General features: G+C 41.1%; 1 protein-coding gene and 1 pseudogene across 2 annotated transcripts in view; one reads left to right on the forward strand and one right to left on the reverse strand.

Moving 5' to 3' along the window:
* Nucleotides 1-627: 627 nt before the first annotated feature.
* Nucleotides 628-740, reverse strand: LOC133625596 (U2 spliceosomal RNA; annotated as a pseudogene).
* A 16,255-nt stretch (nucleotides 741-16,995) lies between these two features.
* The window catches only part of MACC1 (MET transcriptional regulator MACC1), a 35,487-nt gene continuing 27,955 nt past the window's right edge, over nucleotides 16,996-24,527 (forward strand). For both annotated transcript variants that reach the window (XM_061997127.1, XM_061997128.1), the window contains exon 1: nucleotides 16,996-17,149. In XM_061997127.1, the coding sequence (XP_061853111.1) occupies nucleotides 17,147-17,149 (3 nt within the window). In that variant the 5' untranslated portion in view covers nucleotides 16,996-17,146. The remainder of the gene's footprint in view (nucleotides 17,150-24,527) is intronic.

Raw genomic sequence — 24,527 nt, forward strand, 5'->3', positions numbered from 1 at the left:
ATTTCTGAACCGACTAGAACAGGTTGCAATAGAAAAACTGGGAGACACACAAAGAGAGAATTTAAAATTATTGTTTCAACTGATTGCAAAGTATTGTGAGTTTTAAAAACAACCCTTTTTCACAGTACTTATATGGAAAAATTCTAAAGAGGGTAGACCTTCTTTCCAATATAAGTTGCAGAAAAAGAAGGCAAATCTTATTTCTGTCCCGTCACATTGCTGAAATCTAGAAAAAAGATATCAAGCAAAGATTAGCACCTTGTAATTCAAATGGCAGAATGGGGCTGTTGTAGGAGGTTTTCCATGGTACAGTTTAAGATTATGTATGCTATAATGAGCATTCACCTGATATGTTATGCTAGAAGGGCTCTAGCTACAGAATTCTTGGCAGAGAAGCGAGGACAAAAATCTGTGAAGAGTGTAATTTATGAAGTGCCACAGACATTTTGGCAGGAATGATTTGCCAATGGTTGCATTCTAGGACAAATTCACCAAAAAGATGTGAAGTTAGAAAATCTTGGAGGTGCCTGAGATTCCAAGAGGAAAGTTTCAAAGAAAGCATAACTGACAAATGAAACTAGACTCTCAAATTCATGAAAGTGTTTTACAACTTTTTAATTGGCTCAGAAATACTTTTCCCAATGTATTAATATGAAGTCCTCTCATCAAGGACATATCAGATATTAAACTCTTAAGAACAGATACTAGGCTTGATCTTAGTGAAAAGTCCAAGCAGTGACCCACCCCTTCTGGCTAGCTCTCCCCAGTTTACATACTGGGCATGATGTTCTATGGTCTGGAATATCCCTTGGGTCAGTTGGAGTCAGCTGCCCTAGCTCTGTTCCCTTCCAGGTCCTGCACTCCTGGTCCACTTGCTGGTGGGATAGAGTGAGGAGCAAAGGCCTTGACTCTGTAAGCAATAACCGCTCTGACCTCTCAGCAATAACCAAGCACCCATTGTTATCACTGTTCTGTCTAGTATAAACTCAAAACACAGTCCTGTAACAGCTACTAGGAAGAAAACAAGCTTTCAACAGAAGAGACACCAATTATATAAGATCTGGGCATTCATGTCAACCTTAGCAGAAACATGCACACAGACATGCTTTGGATTAATGGTTTTAATTGCAACTATGATCAACAGTTTTTCCAACTTTATTAGTATGTTTCTTTTCAAGAGTCATCCACTTCAATACATGAGAAAAATTCTGGATGATGGAAAGGGACATGTGAATTTGAGACCTGAGTCAAAGGGACTAGCACGGAAGCAGTACTGTTTTAACCACACAAATGAGTCCTTGAAGAAGTCCTGCCACATAAGGCAATCCAGCACACTCCCTTACTCTTTAACCAAATATTCCAGGTGCAGCTGGTCAGCAAATCAACAGCAGTAAAGGAGCCAGAGCAGAGGCACTGCATGGTGAGAGTGCATGTCATGTGGTCTAGGCTACAGAGGAGTAGGAAACTGGAGTCACATACATGAGCCTTAATGGGTCACATCTGTTGCAAAGCCGTGTTAGCTTACAACAACATTGTCAGATCAGAAATCTGTATATTTGTTCAACCAAACACCAATATTGTTCGTTTTTGAAAGCAGTGAAGACAGTAACAGTGAGCCTGGTGACACTGGTAACGAATGCTCTTCATGTGTGTATTTAAATACTCTCTTCATTATAACAAACTTTTGCTTTGATCCACAATTTAACAATCATGACTGAACTTGCATATGATTTTACATGTTTATGAGGGGAGAAAAAATGATGACTTGCAGCTTTCAGATGTTACTGAAGAATTCAGTTCAAGTTGCTTGTCAGGAATCTTGTCAGGATTTTTTCGGATTTGTAAGTTGTTCTTTTCCCTCATATTGCAAAGATTAATATTTTAATTAATATTATTTTACTATGACTAAATTAATAAAGTCAGATAATGAGCTTCTGTTCCAGAAGGTGTTTCTTTGTGTAGAAATTAAGTCCAAAATTCCAGTAAACTAAGCCACTGAAAAGAGTGCTAATAGTATGAAAAGAAAAATGTAGGTGTTTATGTGAGCAAGTATTTGTATTTTTGCATTTGCATTACTATAGTCTATAACTTTTACTGAAGCATGCCAGTATTACTGTCCAATTTATGTAAGTTTTTGAACTTGGCCTTCAGCAAGAAATGCATGCAAAGAGAATCCTCATGGATCTTCTGTGACCTGAACAATTACTTGAAACCATCTTATTTCATAGACTGATAAACTTGTGCATGTTTACTGAAATGGAACTAGGCTTTGTTGTTTACATTTTGACATGCCTTTACAGCATTTCCACCCATAGAGCAGTGTCACTGCTGGTCTAAACTCCAAGTTGTCTGAAGTCAGCAAAGTTGCTGCTGTTAATGCCACAGCTAGCTTTTGTGCTGAACTGCCATTTCATCACCCCTGAATAATTCCAGCTTCCTACCTCCATTAGATTTAAAAGCTAAAGAGAATTGTATGTGGCACTAGAAGATGCCAGGTTAAGTGTGGATTGTATTATTTTACTGGAAAATGTTTCCTGAAACCACCCATGTAATTTACGAAGTTTAAAGCAGTTCATTATTTGATCTTATCCTGCTCTTGTAGGTGTCAACGAAGATAAATCATTACATTCAAAATGAAAGCAACAGGAACAAACCTTGCAAGATTTTTGAGTGATCACTCCCTTGAGCCAGCCAGCACTGGAAATATTCAGTGCATTGCAGGAACCTGCCTTTCAGATTATGTTCCATAAAGGCCTTGAAACCAAATATGCTGTTTCTACAGCTTTCAGTTAACAAGGAGCTACTGTGCTGAAGCGATGTTCCATGTTTAACAGCTTTCGTGGTAAATGTAGGAATCAGATCCTCAGAAGATGTAAACTGGAATTACTCCCTTCACTTCAGCAGAGTTGTTCTGATTAATAGCAGCTGAAGATATACCAATTTGTTTTTTATAACTGCATTCTCAGCATACACTATACTGAAATTATACTATGTATTACACCTTGCAGGTTTTCTCTAAGCTGGCAATTCATTTTTCGTTGGAACCTCTGAAAGCCTTAAAAGATAAAACTTAGAGAGAAACACGATATTAACAGAAAATGAGGTCAGAAGATTGTCTTCTGGTGCTACTATTTTTCCTTATTAGTAACCTCAATGTAAAAAGTGCTTGTATGTGCAGCGTGCGCTCAGTTGCTGCTGCCTCGTACAGTGCAGAGAATGACCAGGGGTACAAGCAGTGGTTGGAAAGCTGCTGTACAAGCATACGCTGCTTTAGTAGCATAGGCATTAATTACAGTCATTATGGTAATCAGAGCCAGTTGGTGGTATTACTGAATAAGAGGAGCTCTTTTATATAGCATGGGCCCAGAGAGCAGCTCTTCCCAGGGTTCTAGACTTATTACTCCTAAGGCAACCAGAAGTGATCTTCCCTTTTGACTGGCAACATAAAGACCATCTTAAGGTCCATAAAGATCTCAGGACCATTATGTGTGCTTCAGATTATCTGTGTAAGCTCATTTGGGCATTAAAGCCATAGCCTATGTTTCCCTTGCAAGGATGGTAACGTCAGGTCTTTTCTGAAAGGAATGGGGTCAGTTTGCCTTAAGATGAAGTGTGATGTACTCAAAGGGCACCAGAAAATTCTTGTTGTAGAAGAAAAGATTTGAGTTCCAGAAGTAGCGTTTTGCAGATCAGATGAGTGTTTGTAGAGCTTTTGGAAAATTACATTTCAGTTATTAAAAGGTGACTGTAGTGGGTCTGGGATGGTAGTGATTTTCCACAGCAGCTCCTGCAGTGCTGTGCTTACTGTTGATATCAATATTATGACTACTGCTCACACAGCATCAGGGCTGTCCCTCCAGCATTCCTTCCCCCACCTTCACCAATAGCTGTGGGTGGGCATGATCTTGGGAGGGAAGACGGCCAGGACAGCTGACCCAGGCTGACCAAGGAGATATTCCATACCATATGACGTCAGCTCAGCAATATAAACTGGGGGAGAGGAGCAGGAAGGGGAGGCAAGATTCATTTCTGGCCTTCCCAAAGCAACCGCTACACGTACTGAAGCCCTGCTTCTCGGGAGGTGGCTGGACATCGCTGCTAATGGGAAGTAGAGAGTAACAGCTTTATCTGCTTTTGCTTTGCTTCCCGCGCACGTGGCTTTGCTGCTTCTTTATTAAACTGCTTTTATCTCAACCCATGAGACTCCCATCTTATTTTCTCCCCTTCCCTGGCTTGCTGAGGAGGTGGGGGGTAAAGCGGTGTGGTGGGCACCTGGCATCCAGCCAGGCTCAAACTACCACAGCCCTTTTGGCGCCCAACGTGGGGCGAGATAATAGCAGTTTTACATTAACTGCATTGCAATTGCAGTAAGCCAATGAGTGCAAAGTTCCTGTGCTGGTCACGGAGCCTTGCTGTTATGCAGCTTATCTTACACTTTCTAATGTTTGGGAACATGATGCTACTAACACTGACTCTGTGCTGTGCTTTAACCTTAATAGCTTTGCTAAGCTGGCTATATAATTTTGTGAAAAGGATGAAAGGGCCTGGGAACATGATGGCCCAAATAATAATAGCAAGTCTCATTCTGTTACTGGTGGATTTACTGTGCTGCGGGAGCTATCTTGTGGAGGCCATGGGGCAAAGCAACTCTTTCCCCTCAGCTCGGACTGATGTAGACAATTTTGTTATACAGACTTCCCAGGTCCTTAGTCACCCTTATATGAGAGTTTTAATATTACTAATTAACATGGTTGGTATATTGACTCATCTGGGTATCAGAGAGGACAATTTTGCGATGGAAACATGTTAAAATGCCCCTGAAGCAGCCAGTCCCTGGGAGGCAGGGTGTGTGGCTGAATTTGGGCAAATTCCTAGGACGGTTATCACCTCCTGTAATCTGGGATTTTACACCTGAACAGATAAAAAACCCTGCTTTACTGGCACGCCACCTGATAGAAGGATGTCTTACCTACCCTAATGAGGCCCATCAGGTTCAGGCACTATACTGGGGCTAGCCTCTGCCTACCGAGCCGCACTCTAGTCCTCTCAGAGAACTATGGTTGAAGTGGAAACCCAAACGGTACCTGAGACCACCGTGGTTGAGTCAGTCACAGTCCAGTCCTCTCAGAGAACTATGGTTGAAGTGGAAACTCAAACGGTAGCTGAGACCAACATAGTTGAGTCAGGGAATCAAACAACAACCACAGTGGTTGCCCCAGTAGTGAAAAAGAAGCAGTGGATAAGGAGGTCAAATCCATATCATTGATTAGTAAGGGCAGAAGAGGAGGAAGAGGAAGGGTTAGAAGAAGAAGCTGTTCCTTCAGTAAAGAGATCAGGAGAAGGAGTGAAAGAAATCGAAAAGGAAATGGAAACTACTCGGTCTCTCACCTCAACAGGACTTAGAGATATGCGAAAAGATTACAGTCGCCAGCCAGGTGAGCAGATTGGTGCCTGGCTGCTCCGTTGTTGGGATAACGGGGCTGACAGTCAGCAATTGGAAGGTAGAGAAGCCCAACAGCTAGGATCTCTTGCTAGGGACCGGGGAACTGATAGAGGCATTGGAAAGAAGACCTCAATTTGTAGTCTCTGGAAACGGCTCCTCTCAAGTGCAAGGGCAAGATACCCATTCAAGGAAGACCTTGTAAATGCCCGAGGAAAGTGGACTAGAGCTGATGAAGGCATCCAATACCTAAGGGAATTAGCTGTGTTGGAAGTCATCTACGGTGATCTAGATAATGCCGAGGCCTCCACAGATCCAGACAATGTCCAGTGTACACAGGCCATGTTGAGAAAAGTGATTCAGAGTGCCCCAGCTACATATTCTAATATCTTGGCAATGGTGTATCACCCAGACATGGATATACCAACAGTGGAGAGGGTATCTTCTTGGTTACAGAACTATGAAGAGAGCCTCTGCACCTCCTCATCAGTGTGGGATGATGGCCTGACTTTCAGAACTGCCCCAAGAATTCAGTCATCCACTGTCCCGACCAGGGGAAAGGGAAGTCCCAGACGTAGGAGTACACCGCAAAATGAACTCTGGCTCTTTTTGCATGGCCAAGGAGAGGATATGAGGAAGTGGGATGGTGAACCCACTTTTAAGCTGGAAGAGCGTGTACGTGAACTAAGGGGGAAGACAGCTGTTAGAAAAGGACCACCCAAGAGGGCTGTCAGCATAGTAGCTACCAGAACAAAAGAGGACAATCAACAATCTCCAAGACATAGAAGAACTGCAACTACTTCCTTCAATGCCAATGAGGAGACTTCAGGTCTAAAATCGCAAGGATCAGATAGCGAATACTCTGATGAACAGAAATAGACGGTCCCTGCCTCCAGCCAGGAGGAGGAAAGGGATGACTGAATCTACTGGACTGTGTGGGTTCAATGGCCTGGCACATCAAACCCACAAAGGTATAAAGCCTTAGTAGACACAGGAGCACAGTGTACATTGATGCCATCAAGGTATAGAAGCACAGATTCTGTCTGGATCTCTGGAGTGACAGGAGGATGTGAAGAATTATCTTTATTAGAGGCTGAAGTGAGCTTAACAGGGGACAAATGGGAAAAACACCCCATTGTGACTGGTCCAGAGGCCCCTTGTATTCTTGGCATAGATTACCTCCGGAGAGGGTACTTCAAAGACCCCAAGGGGTATCGATGGGCTTTTGGTATAGCCACTGTAGATACAGAGAAAATCAAACAACTCTCTAATTTACCTGGCCTCTCAGAAGACCCTTTTGTTGTGGGATTGCTGCAAGTTCAAGAGCAACAGGTACCAATTGCTACCAGGACGGTGCACCGGAGGCAATATCGCACCAACCGAGATTCCCTGGCTCCCATCCGTGAGTTGATTCATCAACTGGAGGCTCAAGGAGTAATTAGCAAAACTCATTCCCCATTTAATAGTACCATATGGCCTGTGAAAAATCTGATGGAGGGTGGAGGTTAACAGTAGACTATCGTGGCCTGAATGAAGTGACACCACCACTGAGTGTTGCTGTACCAGACATGTTGGAGCTCCAGTATGAACTGGAGTCAAAAGCAGCCAAGTGGTATGCTACGATTGACATCGCTAATGCATTCTTCTCAATTCCATTGGCAGCAGAGTGCAGGCCACAATTTGCCTTCACATGGAGAGGTGTCCAATATACCTGGAATCGATTGCCCCAGGGGTGGAAACATAGTCCTACTATTTGTCATGGTCTAATCCAAACTGTGCTGGAAATGGGTGATGCCCCTCAACATTTACAGTACATTGATGCCATAATTGTATGGGGCAACAAGGCAGAAGAAGTGTTTGAGAAAGGGAAAAGAATAATACAGATTCTCCTAAAAGCTGGTTTTGCTGTAAAAAGAAACAAAGTAAAGGGACCTGCACAAGAGATACAGTTTTTGGGCATAAAATGGCAAGATGGGCGTCGGCATGTGCCTATGGATGTTGTGAATAAAATAGCTACTATGTCTCAACCAATTAATAAGAAAGAAACACAAGCTTTCCTGGACCTTGTGGGATTCTGGAGGATGCATATCCCAGGTTATAGTCAGCTTGTGAGCCCTCTCTTTAGAGTAACCAGAAAGAAGAACTGTTTTGAGTGGGGCCTTGAGCAACAACAAGCTTTTCAACAAATTAAACAGGAACTAGCTCGTGCAGTTGCGCTTGGGCCCATCCGTACAGGACCAGATGTGCAGAATATCCTCTACACTGCCACTGGAGAGCGTGGTCTCACCTGGAGCCTCTGGCAGAAAACATCTGGAGAAACCCGAGGTCGACCATTAGGGTTTTGGAGCCGAGGATATCGAGGATCAGAAGCCCACTACACCCCAACTGAAAAAGAAATACTAGCAGCATATGAGGGACTTCGAGCTGCTTCAGAAGTCATTGGCACAGAAGCTCATCTCCTCTTGGCACCACGTCTGCCTGTGTTACACTGGATGTTCAAAGGGAAAACCCCTTCTATACATCACGCAACCAGCGCTACATGGAGTAAGTGGATGGCGTTGATTACACAACGATCTCGGCTGGGGAAATCTAATCGCCCAGGAATCCTGAAAGAGATCATGGACTGGCCAGAAGGCAGAGATTTTGGAGCATTGCCTGAGGAAGTAGCTTGTGTCCAAGAGGCACCACCATATAATGAACTATCAGAAGATGAGAGGCATTATGCTTTGTTTACTGATGGATCCTGCTGCGTGGTAGGAAATCATCGTAAGTGGAAAGCTGCCGTGTGGAGTCCCACACGACGAGTTGTTGAGGCCACTGAAGGAGAAGGTGAGTCAAGTCAGTTTGCTGAAGTGAAAGCCATCCAGCTAGCTCTAAAGATTGCAGAATGGGAGAAGTGGCCAGTACTCTATCTTTATACTGACTCCTGGATGGTGGCTAATGCCCTATGGGGGTGGCTACAGCAATGGAAGAAAATAAGGGTAAACCCATCTGGGCTGCTGCATTATGGCAAGACATTGCCGCTCGGGTGGAAAACATGACTCTGAAAGTACGTCATGTAGATGCTCACGTGCCCAAAAGCTGTGCCACTGAAGAACAATGGAAGAACCAACAGGTAGACAAAGCTTCCAAAATTGAAGTAGCTCAGGTAGACCTAGACTGGGAGCGTAAAGGTGAGCTATTTGTAGTTTGATGGGCCCATGAAACATCAGGACATCTGGGAAGAGATGCAACATATAGATGGGCTCGTGATCGAGGGGTGGACTTGACCATGGAAGCCATTACACGGGTCACCCACGAATGTGAAACGTGCTGCAATCAAGCCACACGAATCAAGCCTCCCTGGAACAGAGGCCGATGGCTGGGTTTTCAATATGGTGAGGCCTGGCAAATTGACTATGTTGGACCGCTACCACGAACACACCAAGGCAAGCGTTATATACTCACCATGGTGGAAGCAACTACCAGTTGGTTGGAAACATATCCTGTAAATCATGCCACTGCCTGAAATACTGTCTTGGGTCTTGAAAGGCAAGTTTTGTGGCAACACGGCACTACAGAAAGAATTGAATCAGATAATGGAACTCATTTTTGAAATAATCTCATAAACTCCTGGGCAAAGAAACATGGCATTGAGTGGATATACCACATCCCCTATCACCCACAAGCCTCTGGAAAGACTGAAACATATAACAGATTACTAAAGACCATGTTGAGAGCACTGGGCAATGGGGCATGGAAGCAGTGGGATAAAAATTTAGCAGAAGCCACTTGGCTGGTTAACAGCAGAGGTTCAACTAACCGTCCTGGTCCTGCCCAAACAAAACCCCTACATACTGTGGGAGGAGACAAGGTCCCTGTAGTGCACCTGCGGAAATGGCTGGGGAAGGCAGTATGGGTTGCACCTCCCATGGGAAAGGGCAAACCCATTTGTGGGATTGTCTTTGCTCAAGGGCCTGGGTGTACTTGGTGGGTGATGAGAAAGGATGGGAAAACTCGATGTGTACCTCAAGGAGACTTAACCTTGGGGGAAAAATAACCTGTTATGTGAGTTGTCTGTTGTAGGTGACCTTCGCAAGACAAACTGGACAAGTGGACAAATCAAGCCGATGCTGGTGCCCAACACTGAACATAGTGTTTCCCCTGGCCTGGATATCCATCTTGATCGATGAGAGAAGTTATAGCCTGCTCCAGTGAACATCTACAGAGGATGAAAGATATAAGAATGTTGTTTGTTTGTTTGATGCAAGATGCAAGAGGGAATACAAGAATGATGTTTGTCTGTTGAAGAGTGGGGGTACTGGTTAATGAGAGTATATAAGAATGTATATGGGTTGTTAAGATGGTTTGTCTGAGCATGAGATAAATGGTATGGAATAAGGGGTGGAGACTGTAGTGGGTCTGGGATGGTAGTGATTTTCCACAGCAGCTCCTGCAGTGCTGTGCTTACTGTTGATATCAATATTGTGACTATTATGACTCGCACAGCATCAGGGCTGTCCCTCCAGCATTCCTTCCCCCACCTTCACCAATAGCTGTGGGTGGGCATGATCTTGGGAGGGACTATGGCCAGGACAGCTGACCCAGGCTGACCAAGGAGATATTCCATACCATATGACGTCAGCTCAGCAATATAAACTGGGAGAGAGGAGCAGGAAGGGGAGGCAAGATTCATTTCTGGCCTTCCAAAAGCAACCACTACGCGTATTGAAGCCCTGCTTCTCGGGAGGTGGCTGGACATCGCTGCTGATGGGAAGTAGAGAGTAACAGCTTTATCTGCTTTTGCTTTGCTTCCCGCGCACGCGGCTTTGCTGCTTATTTATTAAACTGCTTTTATCTCAACCCACGAGACTCCCATCTTATTTTCTCCCCTTCCCTGGTTTGCTGAGGAGGTGGGGGATAGAGCGGTGTGGTGGGTACCTGGCATCCAGCCAGGCTCAAACTACCACAGTGACACAGTATTATCAGGATGGTGACAGTGTCTGTTTAGTGTCAGTTGCTTGTGGAACTCAGGTATATGTACTCCAGAGCTTGGATTCCAGCATACACATGTAAATGTGATAATATTGTTCCTAAAGAGGAAACAACAAAATAGTTAAATATGCATCTGAATTACACCACCACCACCAAGATTAACTGGTGTTTTGCTGACTCTGAAACGTAATTGAGCACCTGGGTGTTTATATAACTGAATAGCTTACCAGTGATGTGGGTTTTTTCTTTGCATTGTCAGCTTCCCCTTGCTTGATATACCTGATGGTGGGAAAGAGTACCTTTGTCTAGGTAATGAGTACTCAAAAATGAGAGCTTAGATGTACAGTTCTGTATCTCACATCTGTGACAAAGGCATAATAGAACTTATCAGAGTTGCTATAAAAAAATAAATATGATCAAATTATGACCACGAAATATGACTAATGAATACTTAAGGAATTAGACATCAGATACAGGATACGTTAGGTCAAAAATGTAGTAGACTTCAACTATTTCTTCATTTATTGCAGAAATATGCAGTCATCTGGCTTATTGTAATAGACCATATTTTACATGTTACAATGTGTAGCAACAGTGCTGTGATTAAGGATGCTAGGAGACTGTGAGAAGGGACAAGGTTTTCTCATTAAATACAGGCTAAAGCATTGCTAAACTTAGAAGAAATGTTTTCTGCTAAACTGAGAGAATGTTCTTAACTGGAGGAAAACCCCCCAAGCCTCACTTGACAAAGAAAATGCTGGATTCACGGCCGTGTTTTCAAGACTTATTAGCTCCTATATTAGTGGTGATACAATCTGTTTTAAAGGAATGAATAATTGGTTTATAGGTATGAAGTTATAATTATGCTGTAATTTATGAATATTTAGCAAATAATGATTCAAGTTGGTAAGAAGGTATAACACAAAAATTTTTATGTGTTTGAGACTTTCCAAAATTGCATTTTTATTGTTTTTAAGTGAAAGAAAAAATCCCAGCAGTAAATACTTACTTTCAGATTTAAGTGGCGTAAAGAACATATCAGTGTTCAACTCCTGTCTAACATGGGGACAGCTAGTTTTAAGTTTATAATGGTGCTAGAATATATTTTTGATGCCTTACCCTGGTAGCTCAAATCCAGTTTTCAGAAGCACCTACTTTTCATATAGGCACCAAAACAAAGGCTTGACTTTCAAAAGCATCTGGTATCTCCTGACTCCCAGTGAGGCACCCCTGGCCAGATTTTCAAGTTCTTAATATACCCATTGCTGAAAAACTGGTCCCTGTTGACAACTTTTATTCTCAAAGCTAGCCTCCTACTACTTAATTCATCAGAACTGCTTGGGATCTTCAATGAGATCAGATTCTGATTCTTTATGTCTATGTGGTATAAATGCATGCAAGTATCTTTTTTTTCCTTGATGGACATTGACTAATCAAAAGAAAATAAAAAATGTACTCCCATGAGCAAGAGCACAGCATGAGACACAGCATGATTGTATAGACCTTGTTTCCTTAGGAAATCAGTCTAACAACACCACCACCACAAACCTTATTGACTTAATCTCCAGTATTCAGTTATTTTCTACCCAAGTGTGGCTGAGTACAGTGTGTTAGTTATTTTTAGAAACACAATATAAGAAAGTCTTCTGAGTTAGAACAGTGTTTTTTTCTCCTTGCTACTCATTACCCTTTAAGACATGAACACACGTTGCATAGAGCAATCTAGTAATCAACCAAGCTAAACAGCTTTAGTTATAGAGAGGAAACAAATGTTTTTGTGGTACAAAAGAAATCTTGTGAGTTCTTCCCTAGGGCACAAGTCCCAACCCACTAGATATAACAAGCGAGAAAGAGATCTTTACTGCTTTCAGAGCCCTTCCTTCAAGTCCCTTTTGGCAACCATATGCTCACCATTCAGGAAAGTTCCTGTCCTCATATTCTTCAGTACAATTTGCCAGGGACCTATTCATATTAACATTTTGATTGAATGATGTTCTTTAAAGTTTTCTCCTCAGTAATAATCAAACCCTCTTTTTTTTCCACATAATTTAATGTTCAATCAACGTAAGGGCATGACATACTCATTGTTTCACGAAGATAAAAACTGGAGGAAACCAATGATTTTCCCTGAGTTGTTGATATATGAGAATCAGAACAACTGTGTCTTCATTAGGACTTTCTGTGTGGTTTTTTTTCTTTTTTCTTTTTTTTTAAATAAATTTCATTTTTTGGTCCAGCTCTCCTTGGAGAAATGATTCCAATTTATTTTTTTTTTAGAGAACAAGAGGATGTAGCAGACATACATATAGCTTATGCTGCTCGGTATATAATCTTCCTTACTAAATTCCATGCTGCACAACATCGTTTCAATTTGATCTATTGCCTTCAGCAATTTCAGTACCTATTTTTGTTACGACTTTGGCAGTAGTTTCCAGTCCGGTGGTATTGTTGCCATGACTTCTAAGTGTACGTTAAGATGCAATGCCACAGATCTTTTTTTTCAAACTAAGTCTTCACCTTGCCTAAAGTCTAAGAGATAGCCCCCTGAGGATACAACATGCTTTGAGAGATGATTTTCTAATGTTTAACCTTGCCCAGAACTCTACCGTGCCCTTCAGAATTCAGGTAAAAGCTTTCTAATTGCTTTGAATCACTATTTATCAGGAAAGTGGTTTTGCTGGTCTGGGTGGAGTATTCATTAATGTTTGTAAAGCCTGCTTTACATTAGAAAGTGTCGTTAGTATAAATAAGATCCCCTAAGAATGTGATTTTTGGCGGTGTTTTATACTGAAAACAGCTCTACTGTGGACACAGAACTGGCAGAAGTAGTGCTTTTGCTGATATAGATTATCCAGTTCTGGAATCAGTAGAAACAGCTGAAGCTGCTTTTGCCAGCATAACTATACTATTAAATATTTTCTAGCATAGACCTGGCAGCAACCCAACTTTCACTCCTACATCTCTCTTGTTTATTAAGTTTTATTTAATTGGCAGGTACTCCATGTGTAAATGCCTTTGTCCAGAATATTCTCTGCCATGGAAGTTTTTCTTCCAGTGATGGGGGGAGAGGTGGGGAAGAATAGATTTGACCATGTCTGAGGGGCTTCTTTATATCCAAAATGGCCTATTGTACCTTTGTTTCCTCTCACATATGCATGCATAAATCATGGTATAGTGACCACAGCTCATTTTCATTGGAAGTAATTGTACAGGTAACTGTCATGTAGTGTAGGATTTATGGTGCCTCTCTTCTGATGGTTTGATTGGCAGGGGGGTTATATTTGTTTCTCATGAGTTTTAGGAAGAACTGAAGCAAATGGTGTTTATCATTCTTCTGATGACAACTGCAGTAAAACTGAGATGAGGTTCAAAAAGATATTCTACTTTCTGCCTCAGATATTCAATGTATTGCAGGCAAATAAAATATGTTTAAAGGCAGAATTCAAGTGAGCCCTTTGACCCTGCAATCATTCATAGGTTGTCTGTCAAAATATGAAGTTGCTTAAACAAAAAAAGAAAGAAAAAAATCAGTGAAGTGGAAAGCACCTACTATAACCTAATGGAAAGTGAAGACATGGCTGCCGCTTCCCATATATATTATGCTACATCAAGCCAGAATGAGACTATTACACTCCCAAGTTTTTCAGGATCCTGACACCACTGCCAGTAAGATTGTAAAAGCCAAAGGATGTGGCTTGGTGGCATTCACCCACTTCCGAAGTGAGGTGAGCATCCTGTGATGTTGCTTGTGCCCTGGAGTTGGCAGCCCTAGCTGCTGCAGATCACTTCCTGCTTTTGCTACACTAGCTGCTGCCTTCATGTGGACTGACCTATCATGTCCAGCTTTCATACAGGGCTTCCTACATACATGTATCCCCAGCTTCCATATTTTCCATCTCAAAATTATTCATCTCCAAAATATTCTTCACCAAACTCTGTTGATTTAAAAGACAGAGATATCTCAGAAGAGTGGATTGAGTTTAACAAACAAAACATGTGAGAAATATATGGCCAGATATGTGTGTTTGCTACTGTTTTTTTCTGCCTGTACAGCATATGTGAGTTTCCCCTGTATGCAAACAGTGCAGTTAATTAAACACACAAAATTGCTTATTAACTGTCTACATACTACTTAGCATTCCTAAGGCATAACAGTCTAAATTTGCTTTTTGGAAGACTTTGCTTTGTTAATGAGTCAAACAGCAGAAACCACAGTGTCCCATCTAATGATGTTCAAAGGAAAGTTGTTGGCGAGCATGGGTGTCAGTGGAGTATAGAAACAGAAGCTGCCTGGTCAGATCTGTTTTTGAACAGATAGCAGAGTAATGCAGCACTGTCTTTTAAACACCCTTTTTTGATGCATTTAAGGTAAAATTTATTATACAACAAGACAGAAGTGGCAGACTTTAATAAAAATGTGGGAACTAATAATTGGTCATGCTTGCACTGCAAACTCAGAGAGACTATGTTAATACTCAAGCTCTTCTCTGAGGCCTAGAGATGAGCTGGATTCCTGTAGATGCTTTATGTGGGTCAACAGGGACCCGCTTGCAGGATCCCACAAAGCTATGGGTACAGGTACCCTTTAAAGTGATTTCTCTAGTTGTGAAACAGCCTATTAGATTGATTGAGTTTTGATTCATCCCTATAAAACGAGATGATAAAATCATCAGCCTAAACTAAAATCTTTCTATTTAAGGTAAAATATAACTACAATTTTTAAAATTATTCTTTGAATCATAAGAACAGGTTGTCAAAAACATCTGGCTCTGAAAATGCTTCTACTGGAAAACAACATTTCTGCTATGAGCTAACAATCCATTCAGAAAAATGAAGTCCAGGGGAAAATATCTTATCTAAAAGTAGATTTTAAGTAGTAGTCTGAAATGGCAGAAAAGGGGTTGAAATGTAGAGTTTAAGATACCAAGAATTTAAATTATTATTAAATTATATTAGTATAACAATTAATTTCAACTGGCTTAGGGTGCCATTGTATTAATTTTAGAGACATATGATAGACAGTGCCTACCTCAAAAAAAAGCCCCAGAAATGAAATATATAACAAAAATGAAATAACTGGATTTTAAATAGCTCTGAGAAAGCTGTTAAACATCTCTGGAAATGTTTCCCTTCTCCTCCTGGTGTCTGGCAGGGCTTTATCTGTCCTACATTTTCTGTTTCCACATCTGTCTTCAGACTGGCAGTGGGAGTGAAAATTACTTAATTTATCTGTAACGGGTAGTTTTAGTATAAATTTAATCATTCTACTGTGTTACTCTAACCTCCTGCTTCTAAGAGCAGGACAGAACTCTTTCAAACGTATATCTAGTTTGGAGATGGAACATCTCTTTTTTCATCTTTGTCACAGTCAATACCTTACTTTATTATAGAAAATAGAAGAGATTCTCACCTGAAAATCCCATATAGTCAGGTGGGAAAGGATGCTTTCTGGATTATGAAGCAAGAGGGAAAGTTTTCAGTTCTCTAAGGAATAGTACTGTAATGTATTAACCATTGTCATAATGATGGCACAATTTCAACTTGTTTTTTCTCCAGATGAAACTATTTACAGAGTTTCACCATACTTTGCTACTAGCCCTGATCAGCCCCCTGCCCTCCCGCATATTTTGGCAGAAAGTTTATCTGATGGAAGTTGCTCACCAATATTGATGTTATCTATCTCCACCATGACTTGGATTCTACCTTTCCCATTTATTTTCATCCTGTTTGTTTTATACTTAAGCTTTTTGGAGGCAGGTTTAGAAAGCCTGTGAAGCCTCTTTCCATCAAAGGGGAGTTTCAGCTGTGAGTCCTAAGTGCCATAAAAACACAGGTAGCAAAATAGAAGACAGGCAAATCAACTCTTCTCCAGCTCCTTGTGACATTCCTGGAGCAAAGACCACTTATCTCTGTGGCTATAATCTTTGTCCCTCTAATCTTTATAAATTTTATCAGACAAAATGCTGAAATAACTGAAAAGAACCCACCTACGATATATTGTCTAGGAAAACTTGCTTTTTCCTCAAGCTCAAGGGGCCAAAGAGGGATTATTTCCATCATCCCCTCCACCCAAATGTCTCTGCTTTCCCTCCTCTGTAGGTGTCTTCTCAAGCTGTTACCACCTCTCCTTAACTTGCTTCCTCATACCCTTTTGTCTGATTCTCTCACATTCACAGAGATGCCCAAACCGGTCATACAGGTTCAGGCAATTTTGGTCACTGTATTCCTTGCCTGTAAATTGAATTATTTTTAACTCTCACCTTTCTCAGAAGGTTATCCTTTATCTCTCTCCCAGCAATTCGATGTATCTACAGCACCTTACATGAAAGTAGAAAAGCCTAACTCTTCCAGCACTACCCATGGAGTACATATTTTCTTTTTCCTTCCTGTGTGCCTATCTCTCCTCCCTAAGGCGAAACTCTCACACCACCTCTCCTGGTTTCAGGTGTAATCATACACCAGCTGAAGGAAATTATGGGTAATGTAGTTCCATCTCTCCCTCCCATTTGTTTGAACAAGTGAGGCCAGGTACCTGCTAGACTGCACATTCCAGCAAGCTTTGCTCAGCACTTCGAAGAGAGAGGAACACCAGGTACATTCCCAGCACCTACCTGAACCACGAACACGCTCAAGTTTTTCAAAGCCAGAGCAAGAATGAGTGCTCTTTCAACAGTGTTGATGTCTTGAGAAGCAATATAATTTGGATCTAGGAGTAACCTTTTAGTTTCCAGAATGGTGAGTTTGCTTTTTTTTTGTTTCAAATATCTTTTGCTGGTTTTGTTTAAAATATTTTTGAAGGGCTGAAATATCATACTAGTCTTTTACCTGGTACTAGGACTGCAGTCTCATACTCTCTTTTTGGCCATGGCTAGAGCCAGGTGCCTCTACAAGAGATGCAGAACCTATGTACATTTTAAATTGCATGTTATTGTACCCTACGGTAGTTTGGGATGTGTGGAGAGGGCTACGGCGCTTACTAAGTGCTGGTGATTGTTTTTCCTGAGAGCATAAATACTGTTGAACCTCTTACAATTTTAAATCAGCCAGCATTAAACTGTCCTCCTGTGATGTTTTTCTGTTTTGAAATAAGCTGCTGTGGTTTTCTGTATGTGTGTGTGTATATGTAGAGAGTTTGGATTTTTTTGTTCCATTTGGTTGGTTCATCGGATTGGTGTTATTGAAGCAACTATATGAACCGAAATACTCCACACAGGCAGCAATTGTACTGGCACCTGGCTTTTTGAGTTGGGGATCAGGAGTTTGCAGCACACCAAGTAATAATCCTCCCTGCTAACAAGGCAGCTATTCCAAAACAGACAGAGTTTAAAGAGCATATAGACCTCTGAACTTTAAAATATCCATTCTTTATTAAAAGAAATTTTAAAAAGTAATATCTCCACAGCAGTGGAGGCAAGACCTGTGTGGAAGCAGGACCTATAATGCTGACAGACCTTGAACCAACTCCCTTTCTGTCTAAAACATAACCAACAGAAGTGTTTGTTGTGTTTGAAAACAGAATCAACTAAATGAAAGACAAGAAAGAAACAGTTCTTGTTCTCTTCCCACCTGTTATTACCACTCAGCTAATAACACCCATTCTTAGATACAGATTTCTGATTTTGAGGAGATAGCTCAAGATCTTAACTGCTTGAGAATAACTTTTTACTGGATTTACTACAAAATGGCAATAAGAATCCTTCTGAATAAGAGAGAGGAAGAGAAGGAGCAAGGGGATGATTTGTACTGGGTGGATCTTGGGAGGCACAAATTGTCACACTGGCAATGCTTTTCCTAGCCCAGAACCATGTATTTGACAGTGGTTAATATTAAATGCTTCAACACTGAACTTACACACCGAAACCAGTTTCACAGTGTGTCTATTGGGTGGGAGATACACAAGTACAGGCTGGTTATTGTCATGCCAGAAGCCATAGGATGGTATTTACTTTGAGTACATTAAAACCAAGGAATATCTACGGTTGTATCCAGTAAACTATGTAGTACAACAATGTCCTGTAGGAATACGTTCAACAGACTAATTATATGTTGCAATAGAAGGTTTATTGAGCATTTAAATGTTTGGTTTAAAATGTTGTTCCATCTCTGTCGTCCTCTCCCCCCACTTCTCTGCTTATTATGAGTCTGGCTAATTTGGTTCAATTGCACATTTATTTGTTATTCAGTATCCTTTTAACTCTTTATTGTAGTGATTTTTGGCCTAGAATTTTTTGTGTTTGGTGGACTGTCTTGGAGAGCTTTCCATGAAGTGTATCCAAGGGAAAAAAAGAAACTTGGAAATTCACTCTACACGTTAATGCTGTCATAAAGTTTGTCATGAGTCCCTGCAGGAAAGTCCACACCATTGAAAGATGAATACAAAATAGGAGGAAGAAACACCAAAAGCACAGAATACAATGCAAAAATATAATGTGGTGGTTTAGCCCTGGCTGGGTGCCAGGCGCCCATCAAGTGGTTCTATCACTTCCCGTCCTAAACTTGGACAGAGGAGAGAGAAATATAACAAGAGATTCATGAGTCAAGGACAGGGAGACCTCTCAGCAACTAGTGTCACGGGCAAAACAGACTCGAGTTGGGGAGAAATAGTTTGATTGAACAATCAAAACTGAGTCAGGGACTTGAGAAATAAAACTGAATCTTAGAACTACTGGCAATGGCCCTATTATAACTACAGGGAAAGCTTCTGGCAGCTCTCTGTTTAAAGAAGCCACCCCTGTAGCCCCCCCCAATACTAAAACCTGGCCCAGACAAGAGCGATACAATCATGTTGCTATAAAAGTCAAAAGACCTAATCTGACGGTCTCTACAGGATGTCCTCCTGTCTGAAAAGCTGAGCTCTACAGTAGTGGCAGCTGCAGTTCATAAACTTCTACACCAAAAGCTATGGTGTGTACTTAAAAAAAAAAATGTTCAAAGACTAAGCATAGCTTTGTCTTGAACTAAAAGTTTTTCCCTCCCCTCTCCTAGAAAATACTGCATAGAAACTTAAGTTATTACAGATTCTACAAAGGGAAATGTAACATGGTTTTAGTGAAAAGAAGCTATTTCAGTAACATCTCTTTCCTGACATTCTCATATTTTGCTGATACTAATTTGACTAATTTGTCTAATTTGACTTTCTGCCTTTTTAACTACTTCTTCTATGGAAGCCTTTACCTCTCAGCTCTTACCCTCTTTCTTGAATTCTTTTCAGTACACCTTCTTTAACTCTGATTTTCTGGAGTAGTTAGTTTATTTCCCAGAAACTGAATACCAGAGTATATGTGAGGTCATATACTAATCCTACATATATATATATATACACACACACACACACACACACACATATGATTTGGGTCTGTAATATTTTTACCATATTTTTGTCTGCTTCTCAGTAGACACCAGTATCTTATCTGTATTTATACACATTGAGTAAACATCTGTTTTAAACTGTTGAAGATCATGCTTAAACTTTTTATAAGAAACTACAACTAGTTTAGAAATCAATGTCTGTGAGTAATTTAAGTTTATCCTCTGTAAGCACTTTTAATATTCTTATCTGCTACAAAGTTAATCTTATGCTGTCCAACTTATTAGGCTTTCCAGTAGCTCTTCATAGTCTGCTCTGGGGTCAATAACTTCAATATTTTTGGTTTGTGAACAAACATTGTCATACCAATTTCTGATGACCTGCCTTCTTCTCTTACCTCCTTCCTCCTCCTTTCCTTCCCTTGACAATTTAATTAAAACAGCTATTGTACACTTCAATAAGCAGAGACAGTAGAATACTTCCCTACCAAGGAGAAGCAGTGGAGTCAGGTCTTCAAACCACTAAAAACTTCATAAATCTGAAACAAAGCCTTATATAGCTTGCAGCATATGATGTCTTGGACTCTGATTTAGTGTTCTTATGGTCAAGAAGAAAAGTTTTTAGGTTTGGATGTATCCAGACATCCCTTTCAAGGAATTTTATGGGAGTTATACACTGCTTAATTTCTGTAACTGTAGGAGTCTTTGCCTTGCATAGCTGAACTTCACCTTGTAAGCGAGCCTGCTAAGGAAGAAGCTGGCTGATAATTTTACTCCCAAATGCTGCCTCCCCCATGCTGTGTGAGTGACTGGAGGCTAAATTGCCCTGGAAACCCAGTGAGTATTCTAGCTGCCCAGAAATGAGTCTTTGAAGTCTTTTGCTTGTGATATATATTTACAAAAGACTCTGGATTACAATTATTTTAGTTCAAAATATAAATAATTGAATCATTTTTCCATTTTCTTCAACTTTTTTAATGTGGAAAGGATATTTTTGAATTATTGGAGGAAGTCTGTCTTCACTGGAGAAGTACTTAGTAGTAATATTTGTGTTCCTCCTTAGAACATACCTGTGAAATGGGGAGATGCCATTTTACTTTGGGTAAGTTCTTGCACTATGTTTACCCTGCTGTAATGGCTACTTGCTGCTGAATGGGGTAGTCTCATGTCTCATACCTTGCCATTAATTCCCAAAGGACAGCACAGGTGAACACTGACTCATCATGCCAGTTCTCTGTGAGACCAGATAAGCACCAGTGTTGATGCAAAGGACATGTAGGACTGCTCCTTTCTGGAGCAACCAGACAGCCAGACATCCAGTCAGATGGCAACCCAAAAGCAGGTTTAGCCTTAAGCACAATGCCAGATGATCTAGTCTCTTGCCTAATGACTTAAAAACCTGGGAGATTTGACCCTGCTTCTATCACAGGTTTGCCCTGAATTGATTCTTTAGTCTCCATCTCTCTCTTTCCATGGTGTCATATAATACTTTCCTAAATTAAACAAGAGTTCACAAGTATTTAAATTGATTCTAAGATGAACAAACTCATACTTTAAGCCACATTGATCTCTAGTTAGATACAATGGTTTTAATTCAGGTTGTGTCCTAATACGAACTGCCAGCAACCTTGTTTGCCTATTATGTAGTCATTTTGCAATCATGCCAAAGCAAGCAGTTCCCTTCCCACTGGCTGCAACAGGTTGTATCACCAAACATTCATGCAACAACTTGACAAGGAGTTATTCAAGTTCCCACCTGAGCCTATGTCTATAAAAAACCCCAAAGTTTCAACAGTAGACTTGAAGCTTGTGACCCATCAGTGGCAAATCCTTCAGCCTATTTTTTGTCCTATGATCTAATTGAGACTGCGCTTTAGATATGTATTTACATGGAGAATAAACTATATTTATACTTGTACTAAGCTGCATAATTAAAAGTGAATGACTTTGTCTGAAATAACTGGGAGGATGGAAGAGGCAGCTGGGAAGACTTTTAGGTGGTTTGTTTTTATTCATATGTGATTTTGCACAATGTCAGTTCTGAGCCCTGAAGAAAAGCCTATGATGTGATGATAACCTTTTTATGAGTTCACTCCCTTTGATCCACTAGCCTTAATTTAACAGGAACTGTGTAAATGTGTGAGGGGTGTGATATAGCAGAGAGACAAGAATTCTCAATTTATTCATAGTACTGCCCTAATTCCTGCAGCACAAATTGTCACCTGTTTCTCTGTGTGAAATTATAGTGCTAAGAACATGAGCCATGCCAGTTTGTTCTTCTGCTCAGTGATTTATTCCCCCGCCCCTGCTTTCTTTCTTCTCCGTGTTTGAAATTTGTTCTGTTTTTTAGTGTGGACAGTTTTCCTTCAGCTCTGGACTGAGATTATTAACTTGCTTCCAGTAAATTATATATAATCCTCAAATGAAACAAATAACATCACAAATATATTTGTTAAATCTCAATAGTTTTCCAAAGAAACACAGTTCTCAGCAGAAGCTACTTCTTATTGAGGTTGTCATAAAATCTGTCTTGAAGGGTGAGAAGAGGAAAGCTGAACACAAAGCTGTCCCCTCACTTTCCATATATCACAGAATCATAGAATGTAGGGGTTGGAAGGGACCTTTAGAGATCACCTAGTCCAACCCCCTCTGCAGAAGCAGGTGCACCTAGATTGGGTCACATAGGAACATACCCAGCCAGGTCTTGAAGACCTCCAAGGAAGGAGACTCCACAACCCCTCTGGGCAGCCTGTGCCAGGGCTCCCTCACCTGAACAGTGAAATAGTTTTTTCTTATATTTAAGTGGAACTTCTTATGTTCCAGCTTCATCCTATTACCCCTTGTCCTGTTGCTAACTACTATAGAGAAAATGGATGTCCCAACCTCCAGACACCCACCCTGTAGACATTTATAAATGTTAATAAGATCTCCACTCAATCTCCTCTTCTCCAGACTAAACAGCCACAGTTCCCGCAGCCTTTCCTCATATGAAAGATGTTCGAGTCCCCTGATCATCTTGGTGTCCCTGCGCTGGACTGTCTCCAGAAGTTCTCTGTCCCTCTTGAGCTGAGGAGCCCAGAACTGGACACAGGACTCCAGATGAGGCCTCACCAGGGCAGAGTAGAGGGGGAGCAGAACCTCCTTTGACCTGCTGGCCACAGTCTTCTTGATGCATCCCAGGATGCCATTGGCTTCTTGCCCACAAGGGCATATTGCTGGCTCATATTTAGCTTATTATCAGGACTCCCAGGTCTCTCTCTGCAGAGCTGCTCTTCAGCAGTTCAACCCCCAGCCTGTACTGGTGCATGGGGTTGTTCCTTCCCAGATGCAGGACTCTGCGCTTGTCCTTGTTGAACCTCATGAGATTTTTCTCTGTCCAACTCTCAAGCCAGTTGAGATCCCACTGAATGGCAGCACAACCTGGCAAGGAGTAAAGTTGTCTAGTCCTACTGCAAGATGGTGCACAGAACATCTGTTACACTAATTGAGCTGAACTTAACAGCCTCCAAGATAAACTCCATACAGTTTTGAGGAGAGTGGGGAAAATTAACAAGTCTTCTCCAGTGTGATAACTGGGTTTTTTTTGAGCTGTTAGAAGTGCATGGACTCCGAGGTATGTGTGTAGATATAAGTGCTTAATGAATGCATCATCCTAACGTAAATAACTTAATTACTTTATATTAGCAGTGGAGAGGAAGAGGTGCCTTTAATGGCTCTCAGTTACCTTCTTGTCTGCCAGAGGACAGGTACTTAGGCCCTGCCAGCTCGATCCCACCCACAGTTACTTGCCTGGATTGTATTGTTGGGTGGATACAAGTATGGCTGAGCAGAAAAGTGCTACTAATCTGGAAAATATGTAAGAGAGCCCTTTGCACCTTGGAATTCCCTCATATTTGTACTGGCAGTGATTGTACTCCAGTCACAAAACACAGAGGCAGGAGGTGCTGTATGATGTGCTCCACAGAAAAGTAAATATTTCCTTACACTTTTCCTCATCTCATGTAGTATGTGGCAGCAGAAACAGAAGGATAATTTACTTGAAGTCTCAACCTAGTGGAAGTTACATTCACAATCACTGGTCAGTTGTTTTACCATGTAAATCAATTAATGGGAGAGAGAAAACTGTGTGTGAGGTGTATGTATATGTCAACAATTTTCTTCTATGTGCTAGCTGAACCTACAGTTTACTTTTATCTGATTTTTGTATTTGATTTCTGCTCATAGCTGGAAAGGGAGGCCAAACTTAGCCATGCCAAAGGCTGTAGGGAGGTGTTATGAATACCTGCCTTGCTCTCCAGTTAATTGCTTTCAGCATGTGAACACTTTTGGACAGAGAAGGGCTCTTGTAATATTTATGCCGTTACTTTCAAAGCCTTCATCTTGGTGTCAGTTTTCTTCCCATGACACTTGCATGTTCTGTGCTTTGTCACTGATTTCCTGAGTGTTCTGGAACAAGTTGTTTGGAGTTGGATTTTTAAGGAGTTAGCACATGTTTATGCAATTCTTATGGTAGGACTGGAAGACACTCAAATATGGCTATCAGTTTCTTTGTGTTTTAGTCATTCCATCTGTAAACTTGTCTATCTTCATTTCCCCCATCTCTGCCCTTCCTTTCTTCTGCATTAAACAATCAGGTCCTGGTGACTGAGTTGTACTCACTATGTATTTGTAAGCAGTTTAACAGAGGGATGTGATTCCAAATAGTTCTATCAGGATTTAATAAAAAAAGGAAAGGAAAACTCTGACAATTAGAAGCTAGTTAAAACTGCAAAACTTGAGACTCACTGCCAAAGAGGTGAGAAGGGTT

The sequence above is a fragment of the Colius striatus genome, chromosome 5 (genome assembly GCF_028858725.1).
Source record: "Colius striatus isolate bColStr4 chromosome 5, bColStr4.1.hap1, whole genome shotgun sequence".
NCBI lineage: Eukaryota > Metazoa > Chordata > Aves > Coliiformes > Coliidae > Colius > Colius striatus.